At 42.4% G+C, this 26,391-nt stretch overlaps 1 protein-coding gene across 1 annotated transcript in view; it reads right to left on the bottom strand.

Annotated features, from left to right (window-relative positions):
* LOC124280034 (cysteine-rich motor neuron 1 protein-like) overlaps positions 1–18,608 on the bottom strand; it is an 81,623-nt gene extending 63,015 nt beyond the window's left edge. The window contains exon 1 of the mRNA XM_046715913.1: positions 17,893–18,608. Coding sequence (XP_046571869.1) covers positions 17,893–18,229 — 337 coding nt within the window. The 5' untranslated portion in view covers positions 18,230–18,608. The remainder of the gene's footprint in view (positions 1–17,892) is intronic.
* Positions 18,609–26,391: the final 7,783 nt, after the last annotated feature.

Below are 26,391 nucleotides of genomic sequence, written 5' to 3'. Positions count from 1 at the left end.
ATTTATCTCTCTTGTGTAACTCATGGCAAAAAAGATCTCATTGCTCACCACAGCATCACAAAAAATAAACTGATAATAATGACGACTAGGTGATGCATCACGGCGGCTTAGATGTGTATTTATACATAATGTGTCTGACATCCTGAGAATGCTCTTTGTAGCAAAACATCATAGCTTCTCAAACCAAATACACAACGGATCACTTCCTCCTAATTCAATGTTGAGCATGATTACATCTCACCAACTATATGAAATTGATGGCAATAAAATCTGGCTTGAAAAGCAAGTGTATGAATCATGCCTTCAAAAGAAAATCATAGTAATGTCGAAAGGAAACACATTCAGTATACATCTACTCAACCTTAAGCCTTAGACAACACATTTCAAACCTAAGCCTGACCTGTACAGGGCAATTTCTAACCATTACTTTCAAGAGAGTAAAGTATAGAATAACAGAGAATAAAGAGCCTTTATCAGTCAGTATATTAGAAAATATTAACCATAATCCTCTACTGAGATAAGCCATGTCATGTTTGTTGCTATGGTGATTAAGCTCTGTTGCAGTCAGTAACCATGATGTTCCTCAGAAAGATGTAAAGCTGAATAGTACATAGATGGTAAAGATCTTAATTAGACCAAAATGTTATATCAAGAGATAGCATTGTATACACCTAATATTTTTCATCACAGATTAATTGAAGTCATGTGTAAAAGTGGAGAGTTAACTTTAACATATTTTGAGTCTCAAATATCGCAGCTGATACATCAAACTTATTTCAATAATTTCAATACTGTAACAATGTGAATTTATGAATATTGATAACAATTTAATAATTCACATTTGCATCTGATAAGATTACAAGGGTTACAATGGCAAAGGTAGCAAATTCAATTTTAAACATTTAATGGTTAAGTTCGGTTCATGGTTGGCATGGAATTGATAACCTACAGGTGTACAGAAGTAATTTTATCTGTCCACATTCAGATCAATTAAATTCATTCTTATTCTTTTTAATCAAACTATCATGATTATTGTGAGTTGATACATCCATAACAATCTTACTAATCAATGACGACCCTAGATATATTATTTTAAATAGTCTATGTTCTGTACAGAAACTTCCCTGAACATAACGTCTGTCTGTACTAATCACACCTGATGGTTAATAGAGTGAGCATAATTAAGTATCTTCAATTAACAATGAACCTGAAAAATTTCTCCTTCTCCAGGTGACCATCACACGTCATCAATTATTTTCTTTTTTAAGTAAGTACTAATCACACCTGATGGTTAATAGAGTGAGCATAATTAAGTATCTTCAATTAACAATGAACCTGAAAAATTTCTCCTTCTCCAGGTGACCATCACACGCCATCAATTATTTTCCTTTTAAGTAAAGGCCAGGGCCCTGATTGTAGTTTGTCATGTGTGTGTATAAAGATGGAACCTATAACATGTGTATTATTACGATCACTCAGCTCCTGTCATATCAGTACAGCTTCATTTCAATAGATTGGAATATCATAACTTCACCTTTCAATATCCTTCCACCTATCCAGACCTCTGATGATGCTAGCCTCCAGCCATGGACCTCCTAATAGATTAATTCCTCACAGCCCCAAATTACCATCAGTAGGGTGTCTCCTTTAGCTCAGCAGCAGCGTCTCCACAATCACCTCCATTGTGGCCCCGAACACCTGATGAGGCTCCAGGGGCTGAATACACCTCCCTCCTCAAGATGTGATGAGATGATTGTTTCTGACCCAAAGGATCAGATGTCAGTCCAGAAGGAGCCGGCCACAGCTGGAGCTGGAGATCAGCTGGAGGTCTTGTGTAACAGCTGCTGGTCCCAGTAGGCCAGAGATGTGGTGCCAATCACAAGGTACATTATCCTCCTGAACAATACCCACCAGCTCAGTGACATAAGACTCGCTAGGTTCATTGCCTGGAGTAGTGGGTAGTCGTCTTGGCTTGAAGAGTCAAGTTTCTGTATTCCGCTCGCAGAGACATGAACAGCAGTACGTGGACTTCTAGAGTGAATGAATAAATCTTATCTGTTGTCAGAAACATTGGACAGCCCCGGGTGTTCACACTGGGTTTGGCAAGAAACTAATCTTACTTGGAGATCTGATGCTGAGGACATTGGATAGTAATTAGTCGGAGATGTAGGAGGTGATCTATGTGGATGCTGGAATGTCATTTCTCGGGAGTCATTTGACAGCCCTGCAACTGTCTGTCTGTGAAAATAGCTCAGCTCTTCCATGTCCTAGTGATCAAGATGTAGCATGGAGGTGGTAAAATTTGTATTTTGTGGAGGGAAAGGTGTTAGTCTAGTTTGGGTGCTTCTCGGTCATTCGGGTAGTCTAGTGGGTGAAGCAATCTGTAATCTGTCATACAGACCCTGGTATAAATATATTCCACAGCCCATACATGTCTGTCATATTTGGCAAGTCTCTGGCCTCCTTTTTATTACATAATAAATAGATAAAAATGATTACGGTCCTCTTTAAATCATCAATTAGTAGGGTAGCACAGTGGTTAAAGTGTTCTCTGACCTCATATGGAAGAAATGTGAGTTCTAGCTTTATACACCTAGCTTTGGGCAGCCCATCTCATATTTCGATTTCATCAAAGGTACAATTCTGTAGATCTTTTTTCCAATATTTTGAATACAATTTCGAAACTGACACAATACTAAGCAATACATGTTTGGATTGGAAGCAGATTATACACATTTGAGTCAGGCCATTTTATGAAGGAAATACTAATGGCAAACAACCAACAATTCAAATATTTTGACATGGCCTAACTCTAAAACTTGATACCTCTTCCTTTGTGTCCACCCTTGGACAAGAGCTACCAAATGAAGACGACAATGACTCCATGGTTCCAGCACATGCCTTGTAGCCTTCAACAAACACTGTCTAAATATACAATGCACTTCACCGACCACGCTATCACCAACCACAAATGCAAATTAAAAGTCAGGTGCTAATGTGATTTACAATGACACTTATGTCTGTCAATATTTACTGGCAAGGTGTTAATTGCAAATGTAAAGTCGGTGATGTTGGGTGCTCGACACTGTAATTGTGTCACAAAGGTTGATGGTTGGAGGAGGAAAGGGCTCTCGTGACGCATACAACTCAGTATACAAGAGACGAAAAGTTATCTCCAAGTAAGTCAAAAGTGTGTGAGTGAACAAAGCAGGCCATATCACATTGCGGCCATTCACAGACTTTTGGAGTAGGTGGATGTGATATAAGCTGTGATTGTAGGCAGAATTAAAGACTTGTTTGCTCACTAACTACTTTGAATATTTAACATTTTCTCAAGAGGTAAGTCAATTCCCAGTGATACTGAATGATTGGTGGACATTCTGGTCAGATTTCATCACCTGCAACTCTTTTGTTTGTGAGTGAGTGTATGTTTCAGGCTGCTTTTAGCATTTTTCAAGCAATGTCACCTCAGGGGATACCAGGAATGGGCTTCTGGCATTGTACCAATGGAAATCGAACATCTTTGGTAGCATGAGTGAATGTGTTAAACAACTAGGTTACCACACTGTGACTCTTAAGGAAAACATAGTGCTTCAGACCGCCTCCATGGTGTAGTGGTTAGAGCGTCTGACCGGAGAGCGGAAGGTCGTTGGTTCGATCCCCGACCGCGTCATACCAAAAGACGTTAAAATAACGTACTTGTTGGTCCCTGCCTAGCGCTCGGCATTAATGGGTACAACAAGGAAAGGTCGGCTCGGAGTCAGTATAATGTGTCTGAGTGGGGTATTCATGCTTCACTGCGGCATGGTATCTCAGTGGGCTAGCACTATAAAACCAGCTTCAGTCTGGGCTAGTACAAGCAGCCGCACATACACACACACACATGCACGTCGTCATATGAGCGAAATATTCTCAAGCACGACGTTAAACCCAATTTCACCTCACCTTACATAGTGCTTCAAGTGATGAAGACTAATGCTTTCTCTGAATATTAAAATTAGATAGAAACAGTCAGCTAAATTTAAATTGAAAAGGAGCTTCAGTGAGGTGGGAGATTCTCTACCTGAGAAAAATCTAGACTTGCTTCATTTAGGGCTACAGAGTTGGGAAGAAGGGAAAATAATGTGGTTCAGCGCGCCTGGGAGACCGACTACAGGTGATGAGGACAATTCTCACAGGTGTAAATGAATCCCACATAGACTCTGATGCTTGACCCCATGATACATACATAGAGGTACACTTACACTGAAAGAGTTTAGTAGATGTTGACAGAGCTGAACATTTGGGAAAGAAGGCTCAGTAGGCCATTCTGGTAGTGAATCCAGCAACTGCCCCCTCCCCAGACCCAAACTTGTCCCCAGACCCCCACACCAGCTAGACTTCACGGTGGTGGTAATGAAAAGCAGGACACATTCCTGGAATACCTGTCATTCTCTGCCATTATGTCGGCAGCTCTCTCCTGTTGGCACACTGGCTGTAATACTCCCTTGATTCAATAAATTAAATAGCCCCAGCGCCCGATGGGGCAGATCCCCATTATTGGGGTAACAGCAGGACTGGGCATTCTTAGTCACCTACTGGCAAGGGTTGAAAGGTGTTCACGAGACAGACTAGGTGTTCACTGCTCTCAGGCCTACAGTTGGAGTGCCCCTGTCACCTCACATGCAGTTGTCAACAAGCTGTCAACATGCAGAAGCCAGAGACTGATGGTCTCATGTTGTTAACGGAGGAAGAATTACATGGCAATTACACTGGCAAGATGTTAACACAAAGCAATTTGACTGTGTTGTCAATTTGTGATGTCATGTTACCAATGAAACAGTGTTGACAAGTTAACATGTGACAGTGTTGAGAAGTTAACATGTGATGGTGTTGTCAAGTTGTTAACATGATACTGTGACAGTGTTGTCAAGTTAACATGAGACATGTGACAATGTTGTCAAGTTTGTTAACATGACACAGTGTGACAGTATTGTCAAGTTAACATGTGACAGTGTTGTCAAGTTGTTAACATGATAGTGTGAGTGTTGTCAAGATGAGACATGTGACAGTGTTGTCAAGTTAACATGTGATGGTGTTGTCAAGTTGTTAACATGAGACATGTGACAATGTTGTCAAGTTTGTTAACATGAGACATGTGACAGTGTTGTCAAGTTAACATGAAAGAGTTTGACAGTATTGTCAAGTTAACATATGACAGTGTTGTCAAGTTGTTAACATGAGACGTTTGACAATGTTGTCAAGTTGTTAACATGAAACAGTGTGACCTTGCTCTCAAGTTGTTAACTTGAAACAGTGTGACAGTGTTGTCAAGTTGCTAACATGACAGAGTTACAATGTTGTCAACTTGTTAACATGACACAGTATGACAATGTTGTCAACTTGTTAACATGAGACATGTGACACTGGAGTTGTCAAGTTATTGACGTGACAGTGTTGTCAAGTTGTTAACATGACAGAGTTACAATGTTAACAAGTTGTTAACATGACACAGTATGACAATGTTGTCAACTTGTTAACATGAGACATGTGACACTGGAGTTGTCAAGTTATTGACGTGACAGTGTTGTCAAGTTGTTAACATGACAGAGTTACAATGTTGTCAACTTGTTAACATGACACAGTATGACAATGTTGTCAACTTGTTAACATGACACAGTATGACAATGTTGTCAACTTGTTAACATGAGACATGTGACACTGGAGTTGTCAAGCTGTAACACTAAGCAGTTTAACGTTAATGAGGCCAGCTGTCACTCTGCCAACCCAACACATCCATCAGTGGTATGTCCATCAAACATGTTCAGTACATACACACAAAATCTTTGTGGAGAAGGTAATAAACACCGAAGACCGTTAACCGTCACAAACACAAGCAAGAATTTATCATTCACACAAAACAGTCATCCATTAAAATAGTCTGGCATGACTTCCATAGTTCTTAGCTGCAGAAGTCTCCAACAATGAAAGCACCTATATATCCTGACAAGGCCGTGAGGCCCCTGTAGTGGAGATGACTTGAGCTCTAACAGTTCACACTACGCAAAGCTGAATTTGACATAAACGCAAGCGGATTCTGATCCTCAACATCTGCATGAGCTAAATTGTTTTACATACACATAATTTGACAATCCAAGAAACTAACAATGAATCAATCACCTGACACAGGAGTGAGAGACTGAGTTTAGTTTTACGCTGCTTTTAGCAATATTTCTGCAATATCACGGGCCATATATACCAGTAATAACAAGAAGACAAAGTCATCAATATCCCCCGCAATGGCAAAATACGCTTCATGATTATGTCTACGAGTTATGATTATGTCAAATATTTAGGTGTGTATATAGAAAGGTGGAAGGAGAGTATTGAAAGGTTCTGCTCCAGAAAGCAGCACTATCACCAATTTCAGGCTAAGTCAAACTTGTTGCCATGGAAACGCCAAAAATATTTTATTCAGAATTCCAAAACTACCAAAAGGCACAAATACACCACCAGATCTATCTATGTGCCACGTTTGGTGAAGAAATTGTGAACAGTTATAGAGTTCTGCTCCGGAAAAGAGCACAACCACCAATTTCAGTCTAAGTCAAACTTGTTGCCATGGAAACGCCAAAAATATTTTATTCAGAATTCCAAAACTACCAAAAGGCACAAAATACACCACCAGATCTATCTATGTGCCAAGTTTGGTGAAGAAATAGTGAACGGTTTTAGAGTTCTGCTCCGGAAAAGAACACAACCACCAATTTCAGTCTATGTCAAACTTGTTGCCATGGAAACGCCAAAAATATTTTATTCAGAATTCCAAAACTACCAAAAGGCACCAGTACACCACCAGATCTATCTATGTGCCAAGTCTGGTGAAGAAACATTCAACGGTTTTAGAGTTCTGCTCCGGAAAAGAGTCCTACCACCAATTTCAGGCTAAGTCAAACTTGTTGCCATGGAAACGCCAAAAATATTTTATTCAGAATTCCAAAACTACCAAAAGGCACCAGTTCACCACCAGATCTATCTATGTGCCAAGTTTGGTGAAGAAACATTGAACGGTTCTAGAGTTATGCTCCGGAAAAGACAAATGTGCACGGACGGTCGGACGGACGGACGACGGGATATGACGCATGCCGCACGCACGCACGCACGCATCGCACGCACGGACGGAGTCCATTTTAATACCCCCCGCAAAACGCTTTGCGGGGGATAAAAAATGAATCATTATGAGGTTACAAGATTTAACATCATTCACTATGTTTTACACCCAAGTCTGTATTCAAGCTGTATCATGTGACATCAATCCAGCTGAGTCTGGCAAAGGGCAAAGAAGATGTAGACTCACACCAACATTTCCTGCTGTAGGGGTTGAACTGACACAACTGACAATATATTGCGATGGCCAAAAGTGAGAGTTGGTCCTTATACCTGGCAAGATTTAGATATCACCATGGCCCAATGTGAGAAACAGCCAACATGTCTGACAAGAAATAGATTGCACTATGGCCGAATGTGAGAAAAAGTGAGTGAGTGAGTATGGTTTTATGCCGCTTTTAGCAATATTCCATCAATATCACGGCAGTGGGACACCAGAAATGGCTTCACACATTGTACCCATGTGGGGAATCGAAATTGGGTCTTCGGTGTGACGAGTGAACGCTTGAACCACTAGGCTACCCCGCCATCCCTGCGAGAAATATCCCATGTCTGACACAAAATCGATCTCACCATGGCCCAACATGAGAAATATCCCATGTCTGACACGAAAATGATCGCACCATGGCCCAACTTGAGAAAAAGCCCATGTCTGACACGAAAATGATCGCACCATGGCCCAACATGAGAAATATCCCAAGTCTGACACGAAATCGATCGAAGAAATGACCCAACATGAGAAATATCCCATGTCTGACACGAAAATGATTGCACCATGGCCCAACATGAGAAATATCTCATGTCTGACACGAAATCGATCACACAATGACCCAACGTGAGAAATAGCCCATGTCTGACACGAAATCGATCGCACAATGACCCAACTTGAGAAATAGCCCACATGTCTAACAAGAAAATGATCTCACCCTCGGCTCACATGAAAACTGGGCCCACCTATCTGACATGAAAACATTACCACTATGGCCTCATGAGTAAGGGTTAATCTGTGATGACAGGCTCCACTATTGACATGAAATAAGTATAACTGTTGTCTGAAGTGTGAACGGCCCACACACCAGCTGCCCTAGTTGTTGTAGTACACTATACTACACCTATACCCGCCGGGGCAGGTCGGGTCAACCGGGGTCAAGCACAAGTCATTGTTCAGTCAGCCAACACTACCACAACTAACGCTATGATGCCACATATTGATATTCATGACTTACAAGACCTCACAGAATATTGCTCAACACGACAGGCACCAGTCGCGAGTAATCCGAGACAACAAATACACCATACCCCCTTCAATATGGTCTGCGGCACTGAATTAACCGATGGATTTTCCACATGAAGAAGAAAACAATAAATACGAAATTCATCATCTAGCTCTTCATGTTCGTAGATCCTAAAATCTCCCGATAAAGGCTGCTTTGAGGATGGTCAGTTGAGCATCTAATTTCTTAATTGTGTTTACACATAGGCCTTACAGCTGAAGTTCAAGTCTCCCAGCTAGGATACCATTGACCATAGGGATGGAGGCAACAGCCTTTGGTCACTGGCTTTCAAGCCCCAGTAGGCCTGTATATACTCTTGAGGCACTATGGGCAATAACTCAAAACTCTAACTGGCCAAATGGATGAAGGCTCACACAAAGATGTGTTCAAGCAATCATTTAATGTTCAGGTCAATGTGGAGTTTTGCAGGTGTTGTTTGTTCTGTAAATGATATTCCAAAATCTGATTCAATATTTTCTTATTACCATGACTCACATTGTTGGGAATACAATAATGTTTCATCCTCTGGCAGACAATCATAAAGTGTCCAGAGATTTCAGTTTTTTAAACTTATTTAGAAAATGAAAACTAATTTAGCTCCTGTTAATGTTAGAAAATGGGCTCTATCATTAAGAAAGAAAGGGTTCATTTCAAACCAGAACTCCACCTCCCCAGTCTTCCTTCCTGAAAATAAACTGGTTGCTCCCTATTATTTTGTGTTGGCATGCTGGAGAAAGTAATGATAAATTTGCTATGTAGTTCGCCACCATCAATCCCCTTTGTGGTCAAGTGAATGGGGTGTCTGCCTGGGGAGAGTAAGGTTGGATGTTTGATCCCCAGCTGCATCATACCAAGAGACATGAAAGACACCTTTGACTGACTGACTGACTGAGTATGGTTTTACGCCGTTTTTAGCAATATTCCAGCAATATCACGGCGGGGGACACCAGAAATGGGCTTCACAAATTGTACCCATGTGGGAATCGAACCCGGGCCTTCAGCGTGACGAGCGAACACTAGGCTACCCCACCGCCCCGAAAGACACCCTTGAAGATCCAGGCAAGAACTAGTCTTCAGCAACACATTCTTGTCGTAAGAGGCGACAAATGGATTCGGGCAGTCAGGCTCACAGTCTTGGTTGATGCATGTCTTTGTATCCAAGTTCCAAAGATCAACGCTCAGGATGTCAAACACTGGAGTGTCTGGTCCAGAATGATTATTTATAGAATGTTGTCATCTAGCTGGTATATCACTGAATGCAGCATTAAACTACAAAGCATTAAAAGAAGGTACTTGTTGTTACCCTGCCTGGCAAAGGTTGATAATACAAGGACCAACTGTCTCAAAGTCAGCAACTGTGTCTGGTTTTGGTATCCATGTTAAACCAAGCTTGAAGAATATCAGAGGGCAAGCTCAATGAACACCAGCTTTAGTCCGAACTAGAGAGACTGAGGGAGTTTAGTTTTACGCCGCACTCAGTAATATTCCAGCTATATAGTGGTGTGGTCTGTAAATAACTGAGTCTGGACCAGACAATCCAGTGATCTACAGCATGAGCATCGATCTATGCAACTGCGATACGATAACATGTGTCAACCAAGTCAGTGAGCCTGACCACCGGATCCTGTTAATCGCCTCTTATGACATGCATGGGTTACTGAAGATGAATTCTAACCCGAATCTTCTAGGTAAGTCTACATTAGAAGAAGCACACCTGCACACACGTATCACACGCACTCAATCACACACCCAAATCCACATGTTAAGCATAGTAATAATGCATTGAAGACTGTTTTCCATACCATACCACACCATTATCTTCAATAGCCTTAATATTTCAGTGTTTACAGGTAAAATCACATCCAAAGATGGAGATGATAGGGCCTAGGATTACTATCTATCAGTCTACGATGTCAATAGGCATGACAGTCTATCTCACTTTCTTATCTTACTTTGACAGAGACCTGGGGATTCACTATGCCAATGTTTGGGTACCCAGAGTACCCAGTCATGCCTGAAAAGCAATGATCTATTACCAGAATCAACAGTGGGGCAAATTATCTAATTGCGTTCCCAATCATCTTTTTCTTAGGAAAGTCAAAACTGCTGGGAAAATCAGATTCTTCCAAACTCCAAAATAAAAACAACATTATGTCACATTTCCCAAGCAATACATATATGAACTTCAAAGCTGTGTACCTGATTTTACGAGCCTACCGACCCTTTGATGTGGGACTTCTTTTTAACCTCATACAAGTTTCAAAACAATTGTTTTGCTTTCCCAAAACTATTTTTACTTCTCTCCAAGCCAGAAAACTATGAATCATAAATAACAAACCCAAAATAATAACCTAAAGGCCTTCTGCATTGACGATCAACCAAGAGTTAAAATCTGATAACACAAGCATCTCCATCAACAACAATGCACCTGAAAACATAGTGCAACAGCATCGTCAGGGCATGTGTACTCGATGCGGCTTTGTCTACCTGTATAGCTTGACTATTGTGATGGCAGCAGTGAGGAGATGAAGTGGGTTTCACTCCATCCCTTGCTGCGTAACCCTAATTATCTGCTTCCACGGTACATTACGTCTATACTGATGACAAAAAGTTTCCAAGAGTAACCCTGTGGTTTAAGCACTAGTGTGGATGTTTGACAGAGTAACACTACAGTGTAAGCACAAGTGTGGATGTTTGACAGAGTAACACTACAGTGTAAGCACAAGTGTGGATGTTTGACAGAGTAACACTACAGTGTAAGCACAAGTGTGGAAGTTTGACAGAGTAACACTTCAGTGTAAGCACAAGTGTGGAAGTTTGACAGAGTAACACTACAGTGTAAGCACAAGTGTGGAAGTTTGACAGTGACACTACAGTGTAAGCACAAGTGTGGATGTTTGACAGAGTAACACTACAGTGTAAGCACAAGTGTGGATGTTTGACAGAGTAACACTACAGTGTAAGCACAAGTGTGGATGTTTCATAGAGTAACACTACAGTGTAAGCACAAGTGTGGATGTTTGACAGAGTGACACTACAGTGTAAGCACAGGTGTGGATGTTTGACAGAGTGACACTACAGTGTAAGCACAAGTGTGGATGTTTCATAGAGTAACACTACAGTGTAAGCACAAGTGTGGATGTTTGACAGAGTAACACTACAGTGTAAGCACAAGTGTGGATGTTTGACAGAGTAACACTACAGTGTAAGCACAAGTGTGGATGTTTGACAGAGTAACACTACAGTGTAAGCACAAGTGTGGATGTTTGACAGAGTAACACTACAGTGTAAGCACAAGTGTGGATGTTTCATAGAGTAACACTACAGTGTAAGCACAAGTGTGGATGTTTGACAGAGTAACACAAGTGTGGATGTTTTTACAGTGTAAGCACAAGTGTGGATGTTTGACAGAGTAACACTACAGTGTAAGCACAAGTGTGGATGTTTCATAGAGTAACACTACAGTGTAAGCACAAGTGTGGATGTTTGACAGAGTAACACTACAGTGTAAGCACAGGTGTGGATGTTTGACAGAGTGACACTACAGTGTAAGCACAAGTGTGGATGTTTCATAGAGTAACACTACAGTGTAAGCACAAGTGTGGATGTTTGACAGAGTAACACTACAGTGTAAGCACAAGTGTGGATGTTTGACAGAGTAACACTACAGTGTAAGCACAAGTGTGGATGTTTGACAGAGTAACACTACAGTGTAAGCACAAGTGTGGATGCTTGACAGAGTAACACTACAGTGTAAGCACAAGTGTGGATGTTTGACAGAGTAACACTACAGTGTAAGCACAAGTGTGGATGTCTCGGGAGTGAGTGCAACAGTGAAGCACTAATGTGAAAGAAGTCCCATATGAAAGTCTGTGTGTGTAAGCCAGTCATATGTGGAAGTAGGTCTCGCGTCCAATGTCCCGTTGTTCTGCTTTATCTTTCATCTCCCCTCAGTGATCCAAATGTCCACCTGACCTGGTTTTACCTGTATTTGCAGTTTGCATTGTTTACCTGGGAGCTCGTTACAGTCTTTGAAGCAGAGGCAATAAGACCGCAACTGACTTCCTCGTGTCTCGCACTGTTTGCTTCAGCAGATACTCCAGATGACCTCTCCAGTCTGGTTGAACATGCTGCAGCACTCACTCACTCACAACACCCAGTGATATTACGATTACTTGTCCATCAATGAATTACTACTTGTTCCAATGTCACATCTGTATATGACACAACACTAAGGCAGTGTATGACACCAACACTAAGGCAGTGTATGACACCAACACTAAGGCAAGGCATGACACCTACACTAAGGCAGTGTATGACACCAACACAAAGCCAGTGTATGACACCAACACTAAGGCAGTGTATGACACCAACACTAAGGCAGTGTATGTCATCAACACTAAGGCAGTGTATGACACCAACACTTAGGCTGTGTATGACACCAACACTAAGGCAGTGTATGACACCAACACTAAGGCAGTGTATGACACCAACACTAAGCCAGTGTATGACACCAACACTAAGGCAATGTATGCCAACAGCACTAAGGCAATGTATGACACCAACACTAAGGCAGTGTATGACACCAAAACTAAGGCAATGTATGACACCAACACTAAGGCAGTGTATGACACCAACACTAAGGCAATGTATGACACCAAAACTAAGGCAGTGTATGACACCAACACTAAGGCAGTGTATGACACCAACACTAAGGCAGTGTATGACACCAACACTAAGGCAGCATATGACACCAACACTAAGGCAGTGTATGACACCAACACTAAGGCAGTTTATGTCATCAACACTAAGGCAGTGTATGACACCAACACTAAGGCAGTTTATGTCATCAACACTAAGGCAGTGTATGACACCAACACTAAGGCAGTGTATGACACCAACACTATAGAATCCCATCACAGGTGATATCAGTGACTAAGTGTTTGTTGCATTTAGCTACCACCTGCAGGTATATTGACCAGTTACAGATATCTACATCACAGGCAAACAGCTCCCCTCTCTCTAAAATGCATTCCTCTCATAAATCACCAGGTTTTCATTCAAACCAGAGCTCGTCTCAAACCTAAATATTTGATCACCAGTTCCAAGTGGCCCCCAGACAAGATCCCTCAACTACCTGGATGTCCCCAATGATGTAATCTTGATTAAATCTGTAATGGGGGCAAAGTGAAATTTGACACATACCAGAGTTGATCCTTAAAGCTAATTTTGTTAAGGATATTACCCGATGCATCAAGACAAAAAGCCCACCAAGAGGGTCCTAGAGGTGCTTCAGAAGGAGGTACTGACAGAAGGAGGTACTGACAGAAAGGGGTCCTGACAGAAGCACTTTCAGATAGACAGAGGTTACATTTTGAAGCTAAGCAAATATCTGCACAATTCAAACCCTGCCTCCCAAACATCAGCTTCCCCTGCTACCCCGTGCACAAGTAGCTACCTGTGTTTACACCTGTTGTAATTAGCAGGTGAAGACACCAGACACAGGTGATTTCACAACATACACACCTGTGTAAAGCATCAGATGACAATGTCACACTAATACATCAATTTCCACACAATGTGGAGACAAACATGCCCTACCAACACATATGCTCACCACATTTTAGGTACATAAGTTTACTTTGGCTCTGCAAAAAGATGCTATTGAAAACGACTGAATAGAAAATACCACTTGATAGAGAAAACAAGCCTATCTCGCTGGGAGTATCAGCTCTTTGAAAGAAACAGAATGAGCTAACAGAATGACTGAAGAGATGTTGTAAGGGGCACATACCAATCCCTAACTAGTCCCAGGCCTCATAAAAATATCCAGCCAGTCTCTGTCCCTACATTCCTCTTAACACCTACCCAGTAAATTGTTCACAGAGGGTCGGTCTAAACACACCGTACATCATATTGAAGCTGATTACTTTACAAAATATATCTCACCAAACCAGCTAATTATAATATCTTCATGTTTGAACATATAGCTGTCAATATGCACTCAAAGCTACCCTCGACATACGTATAAAATTTAATATTCTGTGAAAGTCTACACCTTTAAATGCCCATAGTAATCTCTGCAGTCATTTCAGCCATATCAGCCATTTGATATATACGAGAGGAAAATATTAAGCTGCAATTAAAAAGGTGGTAGTTTATGTCAAGGAAAACATGTTTATTACCAAGAAGCATAAAACTATCATTTTCTGTATTTCTAAACACAGGCCTTGAAACACAAGAACCTAACTTGCAATAAACTCCCCATAGAAGAGTCTATTGCTGGAACTGTCAATCAAACCTTTGTGTGTTTATTACTGATAGAATGGCGTAGAGCTCTGTGACACATTAACGACAAAATGACAGATAGCAGACATAGTCGAAATCTTTCTGTCTTAGTTCTTTCTGTCCATATCATGTTTTTGTATCATTTCAAGCCAGGAGACTACAAAATATCACATCATGAAAGTTTTTAATCGGTTTGAACCGATAGCGTGGGGCCAATAATCACGGATGTTCCAAAGCCTCAGTTGCCCTTAAAGGGGCCCGGATTTTAGCGATCTTTGGATGTCTCAAAACTCGCTCGTTTATGTCCAACGGATAAAAGAAGAAAAGTGTCATTTCAGTACGAAAAAGATTGGAACTGCCTTTCTACAAACATGTCATTTCCCATTTAAAAACTCAGCATAATTATTTATCAATCAGCACAACGCTAACAAAACATGTTTTATACGCGTAGCATTTATTGTCGTGTGGGAGTCGTACGTCAGTTCGTTTTGAGATACATTAAAACTACTATATATAGTCTGGCCTCCGTAAAATTGTAAAACAGGGTCGCTTAGTGAGGTGGTGCGTGATATATTTAAGCCATATCCATGAAGGGAGGCTGTAAAACACACAGGCGAAACAAGACCACACATCGGCTGATTGCATAAGAGGAATGTCGAACTTCTGAAATATTCCATAAGAGCGTTTCTTAATGTCTCGCTGTGCTATCAAATTTACTATAGAGAATAGCCAAATGTCAATCAGCACCCAAAAGGCAAAGATGAATATAAAAAATATCTGCCTCGACAAATTTACATTCACCGTTTCCCTGCTTGATTGTCTTCACGTTAATCGTCAGATAAAGGGCACACAGCGATCGGGTTGACCCTGTACGGAGTTTGAAGCTCCTAATTTCTTTATCCGTCTCAAATGGTTATAATATTCAAATGAGGGAATCCAGAACAAACGAACCAAATCATGGTCGAGAGCGTCTTGCTGAGAAGGGACGCGACAAAAGCTCTAACAAGGCACTGTCAGAATAAAACTGCCTTGTGATCTCCCAAGGGATGGTGAGTAGAGCTGAAATCCAGGGTGAAACAAACAGACCGGACTTGTGATCAATCACCAGAAGATGGCCTCATTGTGTCCTAATCGCAATATGAAGACGTTGACGAGACAATCAGAAAACTGGTCGTGCCTTGGTGGTATTCCATGCATATTTCTTTATAATTTCAACCCTCCTCCATCTGTGGATTACATGTACTTCTTATTCACAGGCCACGCATATTAAAAAAACTTTCATCCCGCAATATAGCTCGAATACTGCTGAGTGCGGCGTTAAACAACAACCAACTTTCACAATTGCTACACGCTTATATTTGTTAGACATGTACATCAGTGACAACCATCCCCAAAAATATCCTTAATCGTAATAGCGACAATCGTCGCCTCCCTTGAAAACGACTTGAAGTCTGTCTTTCCTACCCGATCTTTCTTTAAAAATGGCGAAATTCAGGTATTTTGATTTTTATATCCCTTTTAATTAACCTTTTTAAATACGAACTAAATTTGCATATTCTGGTAATAAATGTCGCCTAGCGCAGATCCAGCTCAAAAGAATCGCTGACATTTGATGCGCTAATACTCAAACGGGATGTGGTAATATAAATATGAAACAATTTGAATTCTTCACATTCCACGCATATCGTAAGCAATACAATCGGGATATACGATCTCTGACCGTTATGAGTCGGTTTTAAATTTGCCATTGCTATAATTAATAAATGACGCCGCTGACAATATCAGAGCACGAAGACCACGTTCACATTCTGACAATCCGATACCGTCCGACCAATAAATAAATAACCATCTTTACAGGAAATTCACTACGGAAGCTCAACACACCTGGTTAGATTCAATGGGAACACCTTTGTCTATGCTTAATTACTTTCACACATCCCAGATTCCCGAGACAGATGGCTAGCGTATGCCTCAGTATTATCAATATCCGAGATGTTTTTGACACGACGAGACAAAATGCTCGGTCGTGTCTCCTTTCCTCGCCTCGGTGATCATAACATCGACAGAGGCTGGTCGGAAATTAAAAAGAGTCGAGTCAACATCAACCTTCGTCTACAACTGAGACTGCACAACTCCCAACCAAACGTTTGAATGACATCGCGCGTAAGAACTTGGCCATGAGCCAAGACATGCCGCTGTTGTGGTCTCTGCTTGTGGCGAGCAGACGACGTTGTGTTCCCTTCAGCCTCCCTTCAAATAACGAAGAAACCCCTCCCTCCTTTCTCGCCATCCCACGAGACCTAATCCGCCAATATATAACTAACAACACCGCCGAGCCAATGGATCCATGTACGTTCAAAGTGCTATGCACCCTCAGCGTTCTTTAAGGTTACACATCCACCGTTTTCTCTCATATTCGTGTTTGATAGACAAGGGTCTACCGTTCAGGTAATAACCACCTTCCCTAATGCAACACCGCGCCACTAAACACTACCTCATCTTCGTTTATTGTTGTAGCCACCCCCCATCCTCGACCCATGTTCGTTTATTTTTGTTTACATCTTACTGTATATATGTGAGACGATGTTTTAGTCTCGCCAGGTGCTATGCACGCCTCAGGTGTGGATTGTGGTAAATATGACATTGAATATCTTTGTGTTCGTACGAGATCCGCGTTCGCCTTATAACACCGTCTTGTCCAGGTCGCAGTGTGGGAGGTTGTAGTGTATCCTGTCGACGCTATCAACACAGATATATACCCTCATTGAAACTCGGCTACAAAACCTGTTTACCGGGCTTATCATAGCCGCATAAATGCCGAACACTCACAACAAGTCGATGAAATCGAACAGAATTAGGGTCGTTGGTGAAATATGCAGATAATTTCATATGGATAGGTCCAAATTGACAAACAGGCTTATTTGGAGCGACAGCTGTGGGTCAAATATTCCAGCGAATGAGGACCTGTTTGTATGTCATCCGTGTGTAGCATTACATAAGCTGTCGCCGCGACAAAACACGGCAATTCAAACTTTATTGTATGTAGGACTCTCATTGATCCATTGCCAATACAGGCTATGTCGTGTGCAACAAGTGTAGAAAAGTCGCAACTTTCAAAGCATGTTATACTGTGCAACGACCCGTTGGGTAATACATAAAAGGTGTATAATGTCATATCACCTACCTCTACAAATACCGTCCTCCTGTCCTGATATAGCCTTGCCCACAGCGGGGGAAATAAAACACTTCAGTCCGGGGCCACATTTGCCGAAAATACCATACTTGCCCCCACAAGTTTCGTTGAGGGCCCTGGCACACTCCTGGCAGCACCCGCAAATATCAGTAACGACCCCCGCGTGACACTGGTCCCGGGGGACGGGCGGGCACTGGTCTGGGTGACATATCCTACAGTTGATGGCCCTAGTGGGTCCTGGGGCACACAGTAGAGTGACCAGCACAGTCACACACAACAGGAGTCGACTAGACGTCCTGACAGCGATCCCGTAGGCCTGACGCCGCATGCTAACTTACTCCCACATCGAGTTAGTGACTCCACGTCTTCCCCCTATGTCAGTTACCCTCCGTATGTTCCGATAGTCGTCGACTTAGAGAAATGAGCATTTTACAACGGTGCGACATCACAAGTTACCGCTGCACTACAGCGCTTATCTTGAAAACAAACACTCGCCAAACTCCGTATGTCGGCCGAGTAGCGGGCTCGCTCGGTCTCGTGTGGTAAGGAGTTCATTTCCGGTGTGAAATCTACAAGTCATCCGGGTACTGGCTGCCTCACGACCCAGGCCGTGTGTTGAGGGGGGTAAGGGGACTGCAGGTTAAGAGAAAGGCACAGAACGTCCCTGAGACCCGAGAGTAGAGGGCGAGCGCTCAGCCAGCCCTGTACACACCTGAATGGAGGTAGCAGTAACACTGTCAGTCAGCCCTTCTGCTTGCGTGACCTGGATAGTTGGCCAACGTTATCCCGTGCTCTCCGCCCGCAGTGAGCCAGTGAGAGAGAGAGTCAATTCAGGCAGGTGGGGGGAACCCTCTGTCCCCAGCCCAGGGACTTAAACACACCAGACCAACTAACCACCAGTGCTAGACTTCATCCCGGGACGACAGAACACCTCTTGCACAAGTCGCGACTTTACCAAATACCTGAATTAGCTAGTTATGTCCATTTATCAACTCTTGACAATTCTATTATCATGTGTCCCACGAATGATTTACACGTTCTGTGCCATAGTATCATATAGGGTTAACCCTCCATGAAACAGGCCCGAGTCGCCACGAACTTTCACTTATAGTTCATGGGCAGTGTGTCCTGAGACGAAGTGTCCGTTTGAAGTGTCCGTTTGGTATGATATGTCCGTTTGGTATGATATGTCCGTTTGGTATGCTTATTTCGTCCTGAGGAACTTCTGCATATCATAGACAATCTTTCACGATCTTCTGGCAGAGTTTTGGCTGTATTCTCGCGGAGTTGGGGTTGTGTGGTGACGGTGATATTTCGTGGCTGATTAATAGGTTTTATATTTTATATTGTAGATACACGTAAAGCGCATGTTTTAGTTAAAACAGTGTATAGAAGTGTTCTTCACATTTTCGGAACATGTCAAGATTTAGAAATCTCCACGAGACAATAATTATGTAGCTCCTACAGTCAGGATATAGCCACGTTAACTGTTTTGAGGTGTGCAGTTTGTTTATATAAATCACAATTTAATTTGTTTGTTTATCCTTTCCCATAAACCATGAAATTGTTTATTTCATTGATAAACCATCACACACCATACTAATGATATCGCTGTCACACACTGAACACTCAGTCTCTACGAGACGTTGAAGGCGAGCACTCTACCGCTAAACACGGCCACCCTCCCTTAAAGGTGTCAGTATCTGCGTTGTGGGCAAATTGAATGAATTACGTCGTTGATATTATTAGGTATGACTGAGTTAGCAAAACATACAATGATGTGTCAGATATTTACGTAGTTAATGTTTCTTTGATTATATTAAGAAAATACTGGTACATTCTTCCAGAATGATCTCATTAACATGTTACGTCGTTGTTTCATTGTCAGACGATGCGAGCTAGAATTGGTCTCCAGCAATCCATACTTGTAAGATCGGGATCAGGTCAGGCTTTTCGACTCCGTTGATCGTATCTCTATTGGGGCGGTGGGATAGCCCAGTGGTTAAAGCGTTTGCTCGTCATACCGAAGACCCGGGTTCGATTCCCCACATGGGTACAACGTGTGAAGCCCATTTCTGGTGTCTCCCGCCGTGATATTGCTGGAATATTGCTAAAAGCGGCGTTAAACTAAACTAACTCACTCACTCGCGTATCTCTATTTCGTAGATCGATGTTCATGATGTCAATCACTGGATTGTCGAGTCAAGATCTGTTTATTTAAACTAAGGCCGCGGGGCATACACATGTATGTGGACTTGCTGAGTGCGGCGTAACTTGAATTCTCCACCTCACATCATTTATTACCTACACGAATCGTTAAACTAAACAGTGATTTCTATTTCTGTTAAATCGCCTCCTAACACTTATAAGAAAGCAGCACGTAAATGATCTGCACTTTGGGCAGGGGTGGCTGGTTGATCTGAGAAGTGATATGACGTTCAATGTTCTGAGCAGTTCTTCAACCCGAATAAAGAAAGAAAGACAAAATGAGTGCAGCAAATGATTTCTTATCTTATAATCATCCATATACATGTATTTTGACCGTGATTGTTTCACTTTGTGGTAAGACTTCCGCCCGTATCCCCCCTAAATCTTAACGATGAGGAAAAATTTCTTTGAGTGGCATTTTTAGAAGTTGGATATGTCTTTTGGTATGTTCAGATACAATTAAAGAAATATGTTAAAACTCATCCTATCAGATGAGGAATATATATTCAGGTAATATAATTTGACTAGAATGACATTTAAGGGGGGATACGGGCAGAAGTCTTTCCCCCTATATTGCTGGAATCTTGCCAAAGGCGGCCCAAAACTAAACTCACTTCTTTAATCCAGCCTCGCCCAACAAGTAGAACTGAGGATAAACTGACTTGTCTGTGATGTCATTCATGATATGGGAGCCAATTTAAATCTGCATTAAACCCAATGATACCCCTGTAAGACATATTGTTAACACGTATAGGTTCACGATGCAGGTCTTATCTCCAAGCTGCCAAACCAACTACTACCATCCATATCTCCACTGCACCAAAACACTGACACCATCGCATCCGCTTGAGTACCAACTTGCACTCGTTGTTCCGACATAATACGATTTATATACTACTCTCGATAACATGAGATATTTATGTAGGCATGTGTGTATGTATAGACTATATGCAGATATGCGCGTACATGGCCGCAGACCTTTTATCTCAATGTGGTACTTGGAGTTCAGATCGACATCTATATGGATCTTTTTACCTCCCCTCCACAGCTCACGGGCACGGGCTTTTTGATGTGGGACGTGACAGGTGCGTTTGCTCGTGCAGCCCGTGCTTTATGCCCAGCCTCGTGGGTTTAATATGCGTTATTACCGCCTTAATTACCGAGACCAATAATGATAATACTCCGTGTATACAGGATGAAAGTAGACGGATTTACAACACCTTTCAGCGTATCAGCCACGAAACTAGGAGGAACTTGATTGACATACGTTTGACTTGATCATCATCAGAGCAACGCTCCAGCACAGTCATAACTCGGCATTACATCACTCCTACAGGCTAATCTGCATATCACGTGACCGGACGTTTTTCTTGTTTGTAAACAAAAGCGCTGATTCTGAAATCAGAAGAGACCGGCTTAGTAGAAGGTTATTTATATAAATATGCTAAAACAGCTGCGAAATTGGTATGCATGATAATATATTTAAAGTGACCGTATCACAAGCATTTCTGTGGGACTTCGATGATAGAACATGGACTGACTGACTGACTGAGTTTGGTTTTACGCCGCTTTTAGCAATATTCCAGCAATATCACGGCGGGGGGACACCAGAAATGGGCTTCACTCATTGTGCCCATGTGGGGATTCGAACCCGGGTCTTCGGCGTGACCAGCCAACGCTTTAACCACTAGACTACCCCACCGCCCCTATAGAACATGGAGAGGTACAAGCAATGCTAGCAACGGATAAATACGCAATTGGAAATAGTTATTTTTTATGTTTTGGGAGTTGTTTTCAATGACAGTAATCCATTCTGTCACATATGTTTATCTAGATGTTTAGACACATCGAAATTGCAACATATGAGAAACATATGCAAATATCTTGAATGGAGTGAGTGAGTTTAGTTTTACGCCGCACTCAGCAATATTCCAGCTATATGGCGGCGGTCTGTAAATAATCGAGTCTGGACCAGACAATCCAGTGATCAATAGCATGAGCATCGACCTGCGCAATTGGGAACCGATGACATGTGTCAACCAAGCCATCTTGAATGGACTGTGTAAGATGTGACGAATCGTGGCAGGGGTACTCTGCTGACTGCATGTATCTCAGATAAGGAGAGTGCATCCGAGCTATATCTTGTAACTGGAGGGTAAAAATTCCAAGCGACATGCCGGTGTCGCAGTTATCTAAGACGTCGCAGTTTGCTGTGCGAGTTGCCTTCTCGATCCATCAGGTAATCTCATCCTAAATTCGCGTTGATATTGATCAACTTCTACACTTGCTGGGGAAAGTCCCGAAAGTAGCCGATGTCCGCTAACTGAAAAAATGTTCAAAGCTGAGCCGCTGATGTTCTTGTTTTAGCTTGTCTTGGACGCCGCATTCAGCAATATTCCATCTTCATAGCAACGGTCTGTAAATAATCGAGTCGAGACCAGACAATCCAGCGATCAAGATCAAGAGCATCGCGGTCTATGCAATTGGGATAGGATGGCATGTGTCAACCAAGTTAACGAGCCTGACCATCCGTTAGTCGGCACGGTAAACATGGGTTGCTGAAAACCAGTTCTAACTCGCATCATCACGGGTTTGGTGTTCTTGTAGTCTGTGGACCTTGGTCAGGTTTTGACGTCCGTGTGTTGGTTGGTCCCTATCGCATGGTTCTTCCAGGCATATACTGCACTTCAGATGTGCATGTATTCCGGGGCACAATAGGTGTGTGCACCCAACGGCTTTCAACACGCGTCACCCGTGAAGGTCCGGGTTAGAATTGATCTTCAGTAACCCATGCTTGCCGTAAGAGGCGACTAACGGGATCGGGTAGTCAGGCTCGCTGACTGGGTTCACACATCGTATTCCAGTTGCGTAGATCGATGTTCATGCTGTTGATCCCTGGCTTGTCTGGTCGAGACTCGATTATTTACAGACCGCCGCCTTATAGCTGGAATATTGCTGAGTGCGGCGTAAAACTAAACTCACTCACTCACTCAACACGCGTCAGTTCCATGCCCAAACTGCATCCAATTCGCACGCCAACATCTCCAAACATCCAGTCAGATTAACCTTTATCTGGGCACTCAGAATATCAAGCGGCTGTTGAGTACATGTATTTGAATAGTGACGCGGCCGCTCACCCACTCACTCACTCACCCAACCACCTACTTCCTACACATTCACCCGGTGCTCTTAATGTTGATCACTGGATTATCTTGTCCAGAATTAATTATTTACAGACTGACATCCAATAGCAAGAACATTGCTGTGTACGCCGTTAAACAACAAACTAACACTCTATGCTCTCTCAGCTTGACCGAATCCTGTTTCAACGTTCATTCTCCATAGGGGTCCGTTGTTAACTCAGGCCCTGGAATATAGGCTGATGCATGTATAATATTGTTTCAAAAGGCAATAAAATACACATTGATCACGAATTGGCAAATAGATGAAATTGGTGTTATTATTTCATTAATATATTTATGCCCATGCACAACTAAATTACCAGGAAAAGGTATAGGTAACGTGTTTAATTAGGGTTCATGAAAGTTCAGCTGCGATTTCATTAACCGGCCTTGGCCCCATCACTGTCACAGATAATAGATATTATCACGTGATACGTGTATTTATGAAAGTGCAGAGTGTCCGGCACAATATCAAAGGTAATCTGACCAGGCCGTGTATAGATCTGGCTGCGGTCAATAGCCAGGGTCTGCCCTATCTCTGTCAGCGTAGCGGACGGCGGTCACCACATGCACACTTACACACGTATATGTTGGGAGCTGTGCTTTAGTCGCTTATAGAAAGTTGATTTAAAATCTTACTAGGGAAAAAGTAGTTAGCCCCACAAACAACGGTTTTACGGTTTCTTGAGGAAAGCTTGATGTCAAAGCTTACTAGCGAAAAGGAACATGCAAACATTCAAGGTTTCTAAACATTTATGTAGACGTTCTAATGTCTTCCAATCTCGAGATCCCCGTTTGTTAAGGGGCTTTCAGAACTACAATGACTTTGGTTTGTGGTACTTAGTGTTACATTTACACATCCAGTAAAGACAACTGTCATCAGAATTCAGCTTGTTTCTGTTTTATGACTAGATATTTAACGCCGGACAAACCCACATTTCAGATGTCTCCTGATGGTCACACAAACCAGTGATTGACAGCATGAGCACAATCAGCCAGATCTGTCACGTGTCATGATAGTACTATCTTCCTGTTCACGACTGACGACTACTTGTAGGAGTCAGATAAGTGACGACCGTACTTGTGTCGTCACTGGCAAGACTACTTGTTTGAGTCTGACAAAGGACCATCGTACTTGTGTGAGTGTCATGAACTTGTTTGAGTGTGATAAGTGACGACCGTACTTGTTTGAGTGTGATAAGTGACGACCGTACTTGTTTGAGTGTGATAAGTGACGACCGTACTTGTTTGAGTGTGATGAGTGCGTGAGTCCATGAGTTGCGACAGTACTTGTTTGTGTCCACTGATCGTGGAGACGTACTACAGAGTGTAGGGATATTGTTGGCCCATTCGTCAAAGGTGCAGCTGTACACAGTTACGTCCCTCAGGCTTGCCAGTAACTTCCGCTCATGGGTTCGAATCCCATTTTTACTCAAGTGGCAACCCCTGCACCACGCCTGGTCCTGGTACTTTTACTCCAACCTCCAACAAACTCACCCGACGCCAACACCATATTTCACACGAGCCCCACCTCGAAGGATTACACGTTCGCCCCATGTCGTAATTTTCAGCTGACAACGAAAGCCCAGACATTAGCATTTGCATTGAAATTAGTATACATCTTACACTGAAGCCTATTCTGACTGTCCTCGTTTGTATGTAACCGTTGTTATGAATAGGAGCGCAACTCAACACTGGTGTGTTTTCATGCCATGTACATTGCAACAATGGCGCAGCTGATAACACATGCATATCTTATATGTTAACGCCTATGTAGTGAACTTACAATCTCTAGTTGGCGTTCACACCTAAGATCCCGTACACACATGCATTGTGTGGCTGTCGCAAGGTTTATACACAACCCTGACATGTCGGTATCCAGGTCGTTAATCTCCGCCTACGGGATGTGCATGGCACGGAACGAGACTCCCATGCCCAGCGGACCCTGTGAACGACGAAACGTAACGTACCAATATACAGACGGTACCCAGTTAACCAGACCCTATGAACGACGATACTTAACGTACCAATATACAGACGGTACCCAGTTACCCAGACCCTGTGAACGACGAAACTTAACGTACCAATGTACAGACAGTACCCAGTTACGCTGTTACAGAGTATATTGCTCATTCGTCAATAGTATATATGTTACAGTCAGATTGTGAAATCAGCTAGTCATTTAGTCATTTCGTGAAATGACTAAAAATTTCAGTCATTTCGTGAAATAACGAAGAGGGTCAGCCATTCAGCTATATCCCTACTGCCCGTTCTGTTTGTTCCTGGGTTAACCTTGGCATTCTCTCTGTGTGACTTTATGTGCAGTGATATTGCAGTGTTGGACAGGCCATTTATACTGATTTTTAGTCATTTCACGAAATGACTGTAACACATACATCCTATTATATTGCGCATTCGTCAATAGCTGATCAGGTCGAGAACAATCTGGTTCAAATCATTACGTCATCGACGATGCAATATGTATCGAATTAGTTGTCATTCAGGACTGTATTCAAAGGCTTGGAACATGACGACATTGATCTTAGTAACTACCAATTTCATCGGTAATTTAGACAGCAGGACTCGTTCCCCGAAGCTTCTAAGCGCAAGGACGATCGTAGGGACGGCGGGGTAGCCTATTGGTTAAGGCGATCGTTCGCCACCATGAAGACCCGGGTTCGATTCCCTACATGGGTACAATGTGTGAAGCCCATTTCTGGTAAGACTTGCACAAGTCTCCAAGGTAAAAATTAATAGTTTATATGATAATTTCTCAAACATAATAAATAAGAGACTGTGCTGTCCGCTTATCTTGACTTGCCTCTTCGAAGGATAGAATTGCTGCACATCCACGGGTTCAGCATTCAGTACAGCCTTGGAGCAAGGTTAATTTCTGGTGTTCCCGACGTGAGGAGGAGTATTGCTAAAAGCGGCGTAAAACTAAATTCACTCACTCACTCACTCACTCACAAAGACGATCGTAACGTATCTCGTTAGTTACGACAGTACGAGCCGTATGGCTAAGATCTCTTTAAGGAAGGGTCCCTGCTGTATATAGCAATATACTGTAGCTGCCAGTCCCACCGGGTGTTTCACTGGG

The sequence above is a fragment of the Haliotis rubra genome, unplaced genomic scaffold (assembly GCF_003918875.1).
Source record: "Haliotis rubra isolate DU_JTF1 unplaced genomic scaffold, ASM391887v1 Scf26, whole genome shotgun sequence".
NCBI classification, from domain to species: domain Eukaryota; kingdom Metazoa; phylum Mollusca; class Gastropoda; order Lepetellida; family Haliotidae; genus Haliotis; species Haliotis rubra.
The sequence above is the reverse complement of the archived record's forward strand: the minus strand, read 5'-3'. Positions and strand labels throughout refer to the sequence as shown.